This window comes from Harpia harpyja, chromosome 6, assembly GCF_026419915.1.
Source record: "Harpia harpyja isolate bHarHar1 chromosome 6, bHarHar1 primary haplotype, whole genome shotgun sequence".
NCBI classification, from domain to species: Eukaryota; Metazoa; Chordata; class Aves; order Accipitriformes; family Accipitridae; genus Harpia; species Harpia harpyja.
The window spans coordinates 4,197,493-4,211,841 of NC_068945.1; the positions used below are offsets into that span (position 1 = coordinate 4,197,493).

At 39.0% G+C, this 14,349-nt stretch overlaps 1 protein-coding gene across 2 annotated transcripts in view; it reads right to left on the reverse strand.

Annotated features, from left to right (window-relative positions):
- The window catches only part of LRP6 (LDL receptor related protein 6), a 125,260-nt gene that overhangs the window by 57,487 nt on the left and 53,424 nt on the right, over window positions 1–14,349 (reverse strand). For both annotated transcript variants that reach the window (XM_052789669.1, XM_052789668.1), the window contains exons 4-5: window positions 2,623–2,819; window positions 1,739–1,870 (exon numbers count right to left, since the gene is read on the reverse strand). In XM_052789669.1, the coding sequence (XP_052645629.1) occupies window positions 1,739–1,870; window positions 2,623–2,819 (329 nt within the window). The remainder of the gene's footprint in view (window positions 1–1,738; window positions 1,871–2,622; window positions 2,820–14,349) is intronic.

Consider the following 14,349-nt stretch of genomic DNA (forward strand, 5'->3'; position numbering starts at 1 on the left):
TCTGCATGAGAAGTTAAAGGCCTTTTAATAAGGTTTGGTTTTGGGGTTTTTTTAGTACCATTCCTTTACTTGCCTTTGGTAATTTACCTTGATACACTAGAAAGGTGCCATTCAGAACTTCAGCACAGGGCAGTTAACCTGCATGGGAGGTTGCCTCCATGAGGACATGGGGCTGAACCTAGGCAGGCAAGTGGGTGCTTCTGTGATACAATGACCTGTTACTTGGATCATGGCACCTGGGGAGCAAAAAGATACAGCCCATCTTACCCGAAGTGCCTGGCCCTTTTCCTATCAGCAGTAAGTCAAAGGGAAGCAATTTCTCTTTCCTGATCTCTCCAGGGCTTGTTCTAACTCTTGTCCTTAGTCCTTCAGTCTCTGCTGCCTTACCTTTCCACCTCTGCTTGGCAAATGACCAAACCTTCACCACTCCCTGTCCCCCACATGGACTTTTTGTGCAGCTCTGCTTTTGGAAACATGCCTGTATTGGGTAACAACTGCTTTAGCTAACTGCTGCCACAAAGGAGTTTATCCGTGCATATCAAGCATTTTTTAAAAAAGCACATGAATTTGTGTCACATTCTGACTAAATATGACAGACCCAGAGCACTCTTGTTAAAGCTTGTTCCTTGTACTGGCAGAAATGGAAGAAATACATCTTGTGCATGTATTGGTAAGTTCTTACAAACAATCCTGCAAGGATAATTTGGGAGCTGCTTTTGAGTTTTTCACATAAAAGCAGCATTTTAACAAGGTTCACACAGACAGAAATAGCCACACAAAAATAATCAGCAGAGAGCATGAAATAGCATGAAATTAAAGAAAACACTGAACAGTAGCTGACAAGCCTAGAAGAATTTTTAAAATATAAATGACAATGTAACAAAAGTTATTTCTGTATACATTTTATTTAGCCTATTTACAGTAAGCTCTGCTGTATCTTTCTGGATTTTCCTCCATTTACCTTTGTCATACAGGGACGATCTGCATAAAAGATATTTATTTATGAGCTAGCTAATTATCTCCCAGTATTTATTTTGATCCTGTTAATGTACTACAGCAACCACAGCACAATGTCACAAGACCTATACTTAGAAAATGCAACAATTTAAAATCATATACATTAGCCCACAATGAGATACTAAAAGCGGTTTTGGGTGACCACTTGCAGCCCTAAGTCTCAATCACGTTTTGAGTTTTAAGGCTGGAACACTTTCAACTCCTCTAAAAACATGCCATTCTTTTCAGTTCCTTTATACAGATGTAGGTGCCTAACTTTATGGATGTGAACTTGAAGAGATTACAGGTGTATGTGTGCATAATAAACGGACAACAGATCTTAAAAAAAAAAGTGTTTATTGTACTATCCTATTAGCCAAATACTAATTCATGAACAATAATGTTAGAAACATTTTAGAGACAACAGAGGAGGTAGGTATCAGTTTCTCTAAGAAAAGGGAACAACAGAGCCCCCCCAAAACTTGTGGGGAATTAGTAACAGAGACAGAATTGCAACTTAAATTTTCTAACTGGAGGTAACCTGCTCTTCAGCCATCAGATTCTTTCTTTTTTGAAAAGTAGAGGGCATTTTCCAATCACTTTTATCTGTACTGCAAAAGCATGCATGATTTCACAATTTGCCACCCCTAATGGGTATTATGTAGTGAAGCTGGAAGAACCCCTTTCCCTCCAAAAACTACTTTGTGCTTAATCTAAAAGGATTTTTAAAAACAAAGCCTACCATCTTTGCAGGTCTTTCCATTCTCAAGAAGTTTCACACCAGTGGGACATGCACACTGATAAGAGGGCTTGGTAGGAGACATCAAACACAAGTGGGAGCAGCCACCATTATTAATTCCACATGGGTTTGTAGCTGTTAAACATAAATCACACAGATTAATGCTTCTGATAATGAATGACCTCATCTCATGTGTTAAGACACATACGGTGTTTGAGTGGTAGAATCAGTGGCAGCAACACAGATTAAAGAAGGAAATGATAAACACAGAACAAGGAAAAATTAATTCCAAGTGTTGAGTAGTGGGGTATTTATGGTACCAAAATGCACGGATGTCGAACGTTTCCTTTCTTGGGGAAGTAGCACTTAGCTCTAAATGAGAGCCTTGATTCAGCTCTGCTCTTCTCATTTTCACAAACTGCTCAGCATGTCGGTGCTGAACGCATAGTAGGTTGCATATATAAAAACAAAATGCAAAACACAGTAAATTAACACAATGGTTAAGACACTGGTTATTACACAGAGCTAGTCTTGCTTAATATCATCTACCAAATTAACACTACTTTCCATTCAGGAACTACTACGTCGAAAAAATAAAAATACCATGCTGCCTGAAGTTATGGTACATGAAACAGAAAAGGAATATGACAACAGGATAAATGTGGCAGGCAGAAAAAAAGCAAGAGATTTTTTTTGCACTTAAAAAAAAAAAAAAACAACAATGTAGAAAATATTTGGTTTCTCTCTGGGTCTTTTCCCAATCTCTGCATTGGAAAAATTGCATCATGACGCAAGTGAAGCCACCCACTGCCATACAGAAAGACTAATTAAGATTTTTGCAAATCAGTTCCAACTTGCATATAAAAAAAGAAAGCAAGACAGCTTACCATTTGGCTGCCTCTTTTGGCTGAAAGCATGGATATCCATGGGAGAGAAGATGTTGGAATGTATTTCACGCAGGTCCTCCCCAGAGTACTTGCTGCAGGCCAAGATCGAATGTGTGTTCCAGTCAGTCCAGTACAACGTGTCCCCAAACAGCGTCAAAGCAAAAGGATGTGGAAGGGAGCCTTTAACCACTGCTTGCCTAATAGAGTACAGGGAAGAAAATGAATGCTCAAAAACAATTCACGCTGCAGTTTTGCTTGAACATAGCTTTTGTGAAAATAAGTTTTACAGTGTAAGTACTGTTGATCAAAACTTTCTATTTATGGGGAACAAGTATAGTGCACCCACTTTGGGGAATGACATGGGGGGACAACCCAGGAGTCCTATTTCCAGGCTGCCTACTGACACTGCGATGGCCAAGAGACACCAGCTGAAATCCTTACTTAGGTCTGTAGCTATTTCTTAGCACCCTTTTAACACCCAATACCTATGAGGCTCTATGTCACCATGCGCAAGCGGGAAGAATGCCACCTGATTTTATGCAAGTCTGACTGCTACCTGCTGATATACGATGTCTATCATTTCCAGCCTCAGCAGACTTCAAACTGAGACAGCATTTGGTCAGTTAGCAGTCCATCCATCTCTTCCAGTTTTGTTCTTTTGAACCATCAGAAAAATACTCTAATGGCAAATAGTTTCACTATAGAGAAATCCTTAAAGTTAGTTTTCATGATTCATTATTATGATAATTATTAAGCTATTGTTTTTATTATAAGCAGTGCCATTAAACAGAGTTCTACTGATCTTCTGCTATGGTAATGGTATCATTTCTGAGCAAACTGGGTCACTGCCTGTCTCCAGGTTCATAAACAAAATTAAAGAGTATACCCATATATTTTATGTATGTATACAAACACATGCTCATTAGCCATCAGAAAAATGCAGCACAAACATTACTGAAGACAGTTTTTCCAGGTTCTTGTGATGTAGAAACTAATTATCTGTACCCAGGTTCCTCAGAACTGGAATTAAGTAGCTCAATTCTTACAGTTATTTTATTCAGAATCACAGAAAACTTAGGATGGAGAGGACCCCGCAGGTCATCTGGACCAACGCCCTGCTCAAAGCAGGGCCACACAAGTACCATTTACACAAGCACTTCTTCCCACCTTCTTTCTTCTTAACTGCGTGGGTGCACATGTGTTCCTACATACACAAGCTCCCACTGAACAGTGGAGATCACCCTCCCTCTTCCCAGACTGAAAGCATAAGGGATTGACACACAGCTCTACTACTCTTTCAATATAGGGTACACTATGAACACCAGCATCCCAATTTTCTACTTGCAGGGAAGAGAGTAATTATCTGTCCATTTACCGAGAAAACACCCCCCCACTGTATGCATCGCTTTTACAAAGAAGTTGGTAACTGAAGTGGTTCAGTAGAGGACAAAAATACCCTTATTTTCCAAATATTTTCTGTTAAAATATAACAGAAGACTATATTAAAGCAAAAAACTTGAAGGTGTCTTCTGCCAATGAGTCTGAGTACAAAGAGACTGCAGTCATTACTGCTCTTTCACCTTAGCTTCTGGAAAAAGATGCATTATCTTTAAAGCTTCTACTTTTTTCTGCTCCCGAGAAAAACACATACATTCCCTTACCTGTCACTCTAGTGTTCCAATTCTACACCAAACAAAATTTTCTATTTCTTGATATTTTGCACTCAAAAGTAGGACATATTATCTTTTCTTTCTTATCTCTGTCTGGAGTCAGGTATATATTTGCTTCTAATTAAATGCACCAGCTAAGCATCTTACAAAAGACTACTGTAATATAATTTACAGCCGAAACCTACCAGCCAAACAGTGAAGCCAGAATGACAGAACACTCTCCCATACCAAGAATTAAGGCATTCTAATTCTGTAAACTTTTTTACCAACCCCACCCCCAAACCTTAAATGCCTTCAGATTTGAATAATTTTAGTTTATAGCAGGCTTGGAGACTACCTAAGTCTTTATGACAAATTTATGACATTTGTCATATGGGACAGAAGCAATAGAAGTCCAAAGCTCTCACTATAACCAAACCTGCACCAAAGACAGCACTTCCATGCACAAGGGAAGCCACATTTTTCTGAAGCATTCTGACTATCCTGCAATTCACTTAAAAAAAAAAAAAACCAAACAAAAAAAAACCGGAGGACTTTTAAATGCCATTAGTACCACCATTCCTGATGGGAATAAATCTTTGAGTACAATAGGCACTGTTAGACAAGCCCAACTTTTGGACAACCATCTATTCCTATGACAATGCATAAGGTGAACTGTGACCCTTATCTAAACCAGCCCTTACCTGGAGAGATTCAGGAGCACTTCATTTGACTGCACTGGCAGCCACAGCCTTGAAGCGATTACTCTTAAACTCGTATAATTCTTCTCAGCAGATACAAGGTACCATCACATGAAAATGGCTTTGGGCCCTAATATAACAGCATGTATTTCTTGCATCTCATTAAGATGAGTATTCCCAGTAGCACACACTCCATATCCCCTGTTTCCAGCAAGCCATTACAAGGTGATAGTTCACTTCCAATCAGCAAAACCAGCAGGGCTTTTTTCCCCTCTGAACATACTCCACAGGCCGCTCCGTCAGCCTTGCTGAACAGCAGCCACATGATGCATGTCAGCACAGCAGCAGTGGTCGATTTGCACTAAATGAGCCTCCACAGCCTAAGGGGGTGGGAGGCTGGAGAGCCAAGGTGCTAAAAAACAGGAAAAGGAAGGGGAGAGGGAGCGAGAAATGCCCTCCTGATGGCTGCTGCGAAGCAGTTATGCTTTAGCGTGGTCTGTGTTAGGAACCGCAGAGCTCTGGTTTTGGCAGGTGAGAAGAGGGGTCCCGACTTCTGCCTTGACCGATTATTTATTAAATACACCTGGGTGAATGAAGGGGACCAGACCATCACCCGTAGCGCTCAACTGCTGCGCACGGTTGACAGGAGCAGGCGCTTCGCACCTACAGTGTGTTTCACAAGCACCCACGCAGGGTCGGGGAGCGGCCAGCTCTCCACGCTTCTAGCCTCGCTAATAAAGCCGCCAACCTGGGTACCAGGTACAGTGCTGCAGGTGTAATTGGACAGATGTGACCCGACAGCTCTTCGGTGGCAGCTGCCTTCAGCCTCTACATTATCAGCCCAGGCTTGATTGGAACAAGCAATACGACAGCAAAAAGCACTACATCCTATTATCCTTCACTAAGCTCTTCAGTTCCTTCAAACTGCTGTACCCGCATGATTAGTTTTGTTAAAAAGAGACACCAGAGATGATGAGAAAGTGAGAGATGAGGATAAGGAGTAATGTTATTCGTGCAGGAGACTTCTCTAGGGCTTCAGCAACATGCAAATTGGCTACATATTAGGTGGCACTAAACACACACTAACTTGAATAATCTTCCCTGCACCAGGCATATAATCACACAAATTTGCCTTAAAAATCTTGATGGCAATTGACACTTAAGGAAATGCAGAAGAGCACAGCAGAGAAGGAAGGTGGGAAGAGAAAAAGAGAGAGAAAACAAGCAGTTGCCACAGAAATTAAATTCCATCTGTCTTGTGTATCATAATTTCCTAAATACAACTATTTATAGTATCATCATGGTAATCAGAGATGCAATTACAATAAAAACTTGTTATAGCAAAGAGTTTTCTACTGCCTGAAGAAAACATAGATCCAATTTAAATACATTCACCTTTGTTCTATTCTTATTCTGTTGAAGAGGCCTGTGAAATATTTTGTGAAGATAAAGGAAACAAATAATAAACAAGTTAAAGCAGGCATTACAAAAGGGGCTACTGAACTCTGAAATGGAATATATACATGAAAATTCACAGACAATCTATCAAGTTTTATACTAGCAATGACAAAAAAGATCCTGCTTCAGGATAATATGCATTTCAGACAAAGAATAAACTCACTTGAAATAAAGGTTAACAGTAAAATGACCAAAAAGGATTAACTTTAAATTCATATCCTTTATCACAACCAGGATTTCTGCGGTCTGCCTTCATTTCTTTTTCAACTAATACTAGCATTCAAATCCAAAGCTAGATTATAGCTATGAAATTTAAGCATTCTTCACACCAAAAGAAAGCCACCAAAATCAAGATAATATAAAGTATCGGAATTATTATTTTTTCCCTAGAATTTTAACAGATAATGTCTTATATCCAAGCATAATAGCATTTCTCCATAAAAACAAACAAGCAAACACTTTCTATTAACCAAATCCCTTCTATTCTGGCTGCATTACAGTTCTCTAACTTCAAAAACTGATCAGAACACCTGCAGAAAACCTGGGATACTTTAGACATCCTGGCCTGTATGTCTCTAAACCATTAACATTCCAGCTTCACAGTAGTGAAACTCCTTTCAGGTGACCTCTGAGGCTGCCTGCACTCAATCTCCAGGGCAGGGTGCAAGAATTTTCATATTTGTGTTTCAAACCACTTCTCCAGTGTCCCTCTGGAAGATCCCATGCCTATTACCACCTCCTAGGCTATAAGAAAGGGAAAAAAATGTACTGTTGTATCAGTCTTTGCAATCCCATTTCAAATACAACTGTGAAGACTGGGAAAAAATTAAGGTAATTCATCTGAATACTTCATACTTAACACTATGGCAAAATTTACCATACTGGCATCCAATGACAATACAGTATTAAGAGCTGGAAATTCATACCAACTAGAGGCAAAAGCTTCCTTATTAGTCTATATATTGTTGAAAAAGTCTTTAAGGGATACGCATATCTGCATTTACTGAATTTTAATTTCTTTTCCTTTTTATGCTATACCAGATCAATTTTCAGTTAAAGATACCTGGGGGCCTAGATTCTTATCAGGCTTCCCCCCCCCCCCCTTAGTAGAAGAAAAACCAAGCAGAAAGTTGTTATGCTGCAATTACCATTCAAACTTCCTTCATGAAGGATTAAAAATGTAAAGACCTGTCTTTTGAATCTTGCTTTTAGTGCTTATCATGTTAAAGAAAGCATATAACAGACAGGTTTGCATGAAGCAAATTATAATATTTTACACAAAATGTTTCTCTCCATCTACAGATTACTTAATGCCTGAGCATTCAGGAAATTGCAAGAATTACACAGCTTCAACTTGTGACAATTGGAAATATTAGCAAGTGGACGAAGCACGCACAGCATGAATCCCATACACCATCACATGAAGCAGGATGAAAGACCAACAGACAACCATATAACAACACACCAAGGATGCCACAAGGAGGGCAGGGAGCTCCGGTTCCCTCAGGGGCTTACGAGGTTTCCTCTCCTGCCAACCTAACAAAAACATTTGCAAAGCAAACTTGGAAAACTAAGCTGGATTTTTACCATGAATGCTTGTTCAAATATTCCTATCAGAATACAAGCCTGGTTCTAATTACCTGAGAAAGTAAACAGGAAACATGACTTGTGGGATATAATACTGTCTTTTAAAACTAAAATATTTTCTCTTTTGCCACTTCTTTAAGCGACGATTGCTATGTGTTTCCAGAAAGTATATGTAACAAATAGCAGGTCTAGCAATGATATTTCAAATCCCACCTTCAATGAAGGTCTGAAAAAGTCAATCAGGAGTAAAACCGTGGTTGAGAAACAAAGTCATTCAGCAGGTCATTTTTCAGGCAAACACCACCATAACCGGCAGTGTAGATGAGAGGCCTCTGGCAAGAGGGGAGGAGACTGGGAAGCCAGCAGAAGGGGATGAGGGAGTTTAGGAGGAGGTGCACCAGCAGATCCACTATCTGCAGAGTGGTCTATGTGCTTCCTAATGGAGCTGTTCTTCCTTTGCTTTCAGCAGGGCTGTGATCCTGAACTTATTCTGCATCTGCCATCTCAGGTCTTAGAAGCAGTATTGATTTGCTGCTCTGTTGATCCACCTGGGCTAATCACCCTGTACTACATATTTTTATTTAAAGTCTAGAAATATGCAGTGACCTGTGACCTAGTGACTCTAGGTATATATACACAGCATATGTGTATCTCACACAGAGTCAACTACAGATGTTTTGAAACTCCACCTTTCCAGCATTTTATTTCAGAAGCACCTTGGGGAAGAGCCAGGAAATTCACCCTAGCTCTGTGTCCAAATAATCTAATTAATTCTGCTTATGCAGGATTCTCTAGCAGCTTTAATTAGGGCACTATTCGTCTTCTGCACTGGCCTGTAATGTTTTGGCAAGGTATTGAAACAGGCTTTTCACCATAGACTGGTTCCTCTTCACTGCTTCAGGGTATTAAGCATTTTTTATCTCTCAGAAATCTACACAAAGATATACGCAGAATGCAATATTTTATACGTTGCACGTAATGTCATACATTGTACACATTATATGCAAATAATGAAAAAGAAACTCTTCTAAATGCAGGGACACAGTATTTTTACTGTTTCATCAAATCGGCAGCTAATCATCTGGCAGACAGACATGAGCTGATGCCTGAAAACAGAAACTGGAAAAATCAATGCTCAAGTGCAAACTTAAGACATTCACCTCCTTGCAAGAGCTTCCCAGCTTTCTGACAGTTGCTGGAAGTGTGTTTTCTTACAGTGGCCTCAAAACCCATCTCATTAGCACAAACACTTCCTGGGGGACCTTGTAAGTGCATTTCCCTTCAGCCAGTAATGTGTTAACTTATTAATTAGAACTGCTGCTGCAGGGTAAAGGAAGAGAAAATTAATTCAAGAGCTGCCTTAGCAGGCCAACCTATCTCGGGTACTCTACTCACAGGAGAGCTGTCTGCAATTCAGTTTTGTTTAATTAGTCCCACAAAAAGCAACTGTTCGCTCTGATAAGAGTGGGGCGAGAGCTGCAAAAAAACAAAACCATCTCTTCTATGCACCAATTTAATTTTTTAATTATTACATTCTGACATGAAAAACTGTTCGTTCCTTCCTCTCGCTGGCAAACCAAGGGCATTAGTCATCAACTTCTGTGCTCTTCCTCGTTATTCTAATGAGCCCATCACTGGAGTAGCTAGGGCTAATAAGTCCCAGGGCTAGCAGGTAACAAATGATACATCATCCTTGTAAAATTTGCTGTAGAGGTTTTTTCCATGAATTTATGGCTCTACCACATATTTACTGAGTGCTACTGCCAGTGCTGTCATGCTGCGCACTAGTTTTGATGCAGAGGCTCACCAACTCCAAAGAGAGCTTATCTAGGTCCTGTCCGAAGAGGTAACAAAAAAATAATAAAAAAAAAAAAATAAAAAATCAAGGCCTCCTTTGTTTCACCCCTTGCATATTCCTCCCACCTGCCTACTGTACTCTTCCACTATCCAGACCCCTGCAAGCAAGCAGCAAAGCATCCATGCATATCAATGTCCTTCTCTGACATATAAATCTTTAATTCTTGTGTAGTGCCAGGTGTAGAAATGTGATAGTCAGACTATAGGAATAAAAAGACAGAAAAAAGTTATGGATTTCCTCCAGATTTTAGAAATATGCCAAGAATGTTTCCCTTTCACTCATTCCAAATTTTGGACCACTGAGGTCTGAAACTCAACAATTTAATACTGTCAGTGACACTAATTAAAATATTTTCCTATTTACATTGTATTCTCTCTCACCACCCAAACCACAAAAGCAGTTTTCTTTGAACTGTTTGAAATTCTTTTTTGATATAAAGATGTTAGTTCCTGCTAACTATTTCTCACTTCCCCCAAAGCAATTAAAACTCATGTCATCCTGCTTTACACGAAGCTTTTACAATCACATTTATCTGCTATAGACTCTTTCCCACCTCACATCATGCAACACTAAAAAAACTTGATAGATCAAATTTTTACTCATCTGCTTCCTTTGCTGAAAGTTAGCAAAACTATTCAGATCTAGAATATTGTATTTTCATGACGCTATATGTCTTTCAATAACTCAATTGCCTTTTTCATTTCTTCAATAGCTTCAGCTTCCAGAAGCATATTTTCCCAGACATGTTGACAGTAGGTAAAGCAGCAGAAAAACTAGTAACACTTCGCAACAATTAAAAAAAAAAAAAAAATCTGTTTTAATCAAGACAAATTTAGATAGCAACAAAAAAATTAAACTTACTTTCTAAATATAAAACAGCAGTTAGAAGAATGGTCTAAATATCAAGAACAAATAACCAAGACTAGCAGTTTCTAAACAAGCCAAAAGGTCTGTTTTCAGTTAGATTATGTACTCAATGATAATGATCTTGTCTTCCCCCATTCTTCACTCTTAAGGAAAATGACTCTCAAAGTGGCCCACCAAAAAAGGGATTTTAAAAGGCGGTGATGGAAAAAAATTGGCCTCATCATACAATGTCATTTTTTCACATGGAAACAAGGCTATTTGATCATTCTAGCTGTGTCTGTACAGTATCCATCTCCTCCAACTCCATACCCCAACGCATCTTGTATCTCTTGGCCAATCATTCAGGAAAGGAGGGATCACAAAGAGATTTTGGTTTTTTTTTTACTTTTTATAAGGTTTCCTTACCAAATGGATGGCTGTAAAGACACAAGTGACCCTAAACCCCCTGTATTTGACCCACCTGACAGGAGGAGCAGCTGAAATAAGCTGCCCAGTAACACTTTGTTGAGCTGTCAGACCCAGCAAGAGTGCACAGGGGACACAGACAGGAGGAAGGGAAAACGCTGGGTAAAGGACTGGAAGGAGCCATGGGTGCATTTGAGGGATGGCAAGAAGGAGGGAGAAAAAAGGAGGCAGCATGTGCATGCACATGCATGCGTGCAAGGGGCATAGGAACATACAGAGAGAAACCAGAGGGATTGCTGCTGGGGTGGAGGAATAAGTAGAAATCTTTCTAAACCCAGATGTTATTAGTTCTACCGTTCACAGAAAAATCTGATTAGTTTCTCTTTTTGGGGGGGAATGGTGACGACTAGGAAAAAAGACTGAAGGCTTTGTGGGTTTTGGGTTTGGGGTTTTTTTCCCCACTTAAAAGGAAAATCTCAAGGAGTTTTGTTTTGTCTGCAGAATTAGAAATTGTCTTTTCTTTTTTAGTATTAGAAAATCAGTTATTGAAAAAGATGAATAAAATGATTAAGAGACACATACAAAAATACAGAATTACAGCTGTAAAATATCATATTGAGAAAAGTGAATTTGCTGAATAACCGTAAGACAGTATTTAACAAAAAAGAATCACTTTGGACAGCCCCAGAAGATCTTTTTTCTTAAGACAGGCAGAGGCTAAGAGGTCACAGCAGAGAAAAAAAATACATAAAACCCCACTGTAGAACAGATTAACTTCTGCAATTCTTTCCCTTTTTTTTTCCCCTCCCAATGATGTAATTGCAAAGAATAAAAAAAAACAAAACAAAAGTGCTTGGATACAGATGTTGACTATTTTCTGATTCTTTAGAACTTTCTCACATGCCTAGGGAAAAACAGGTGCTGTTAGAAGTGATGTGCACTTCTGAGCGCTTAAGGGAAGTCATATGTGCTTTCCTCTCTGACAATGATTTCCCTTTCTCCCCCTCAAATGGTAACATATTAGCATACTGCCATGAAATATTTCTGATACATTTCAGTATCAGTTTAAAAAACACATTTCAGTATCAGTTTAAAAAATAAAACCAACAACTTTAAAGTATTAGACTAATTGCTTTGGTTTTAATGAATGTGTAAGAAAGAATTAGTAGATCTAAAAATCTAAATTACTTGTCTATACAGGTCTTTATTACAGGTTTTACCAATTCCAGAGAATTTACTCTGGAATGAGGTAACTACTGGGACCCAGGTGACTTCAATTCTGTGTCATGAGACAGCTGTTAGATGCAGCTCTCTGCAGACAGACAAGGTTGGTCAGCCCCTCACACCACGAAAGATCAGCACCTTCACAGTCTCATCTCTAGAATGAATCACTTCCAGGTTAGCCAAAGGCAGACCAGGGAATAAACACCATTAAAATAAAAACAAAATACCAAAACCAAGTATATCTGCACTGCTGTGCCACAGACCACCAGTAAGGGAAAAATTGCAAAGAAGCCAGTAGCAAGAGAAGATTGAAAATGCAGTAGTGCCAGCAGGAAGCACCGAAGTAGGTCTGGAGCCAGAAAGACTGGAGACACTAGATAAGACAAGGAGGTTTGTGCTCCGCAGGAAAAACATAAATACCAATTTGGATGGTGGTGGTGTCAATTTTTGATCGGTGGACACTTTTCAAGCAATTAACATTTCAAAAAACATCTCTCCATCCTGCATCGTTTCCAGGGAGTGCTATTGAAAGCAGTACCATTTAATGCAGCACCTGATACACACTCTCTTCCTAGAAGGGCATCAACCAGACTGCAGTGGTGTGTTGCTATACTAAGGCAGTCCTTTCCCTCTCACATAAATAGAAGAGCACAGAGGGGTCTCTCAAGAATAAAATGAGCCACCAAATTGTCCTGTTGGACAAAGCCACTGAAGTGCATTTTAGGTGTGATATCAGCAGTCATTTTGGAGTGGTACTTTCTTCTCACTGGTGTTATTGTTTGGAGAGTGGGGTTGTTTTGGTGTTGCTTCTTTCAGCAACCGTGAGCATTTCATATTTGTATGAGAATTCCACATTTGGACTCAAATTTTTCAGGTGGCAAGCTGTCACACTGAGCCCCACATGTGATTGCTTTCAGTCAAGGTGACTTTTTAAAGTTGTGTTGCACATCTGGTTTCATGATCTCTCTATTCTTATAATGGGAGATATAGAATCATAGAATCATTTTGGTTGGAAAAGACCTTCAAGATCATCGAGTCCAACCATTAACCATGCCCCCTAAACCATGCCCTGGAGTACCCTGTCCACTCGCTTTTTGAATACCTAATTTTTAACAGAGAAAGAGATCTTAGGGTATTCCAGTTAACCAGCACCAATTAAAAAAAAAAAAAAAAAGAGACTCAAGCTACTATTGCACATGATAATTCCTATCACTTTCTCTCCATTACTTGAAAACTTATGTGACAGTATTCCTTTTTTAAAGAAAGTATCACTGTGAAATATTTCTCTCCTTTTTGATACTATTAAGTTTTCTTTCTTGTGAAATAAACAGAAAATGAAGGACTACTTCAAAATAGATATCCATATCTCCATGGTTTGAATTAACAACGCTATTTATAACATTTATATCCAAAGACACAAATTTAAAACTGCATCCAACTCCTATTAGTTTCTATGAACAAACACAGTTACAAAAATACTGCATGAACTTTTGGTCTCTTAACAGGCAGAATTTAAGAAGAAAATGACATAACCTTTCAAACCAGCATTACAAGAAACTGTGGAGTTCAAAATAAATACCACAGGAAGACAGTGGATATATTCCATGCATGCTGCCTATGTTCCTACTCAAGTCCACACAAAACACCTATTTTGTCAATATGATTGATTTCTTTATGCCAAATTAACATTTGTGGTGAAAGAAGGGACAAGTCCCTAAGAGGTCAGAATGAAGAGCACAAGAAAGGATATTTCATGCCCAGATAAACCAGCTGAAGCATCACAAAAATTTGCAAATAACAACCTCGAAAAAATCATATCTCTATATGATACCTTGGGCACAAACTAACTGTCATTCATTTGTGTGTGCAAACAACACTTGTCAAAGCTATCTCATTTAATGAAGAGGGTCATTGCCCAAATTAGGGATAAATGCATATATACAAAGTACCAGTTATAGCCTTAATTATGAAGTAGCCG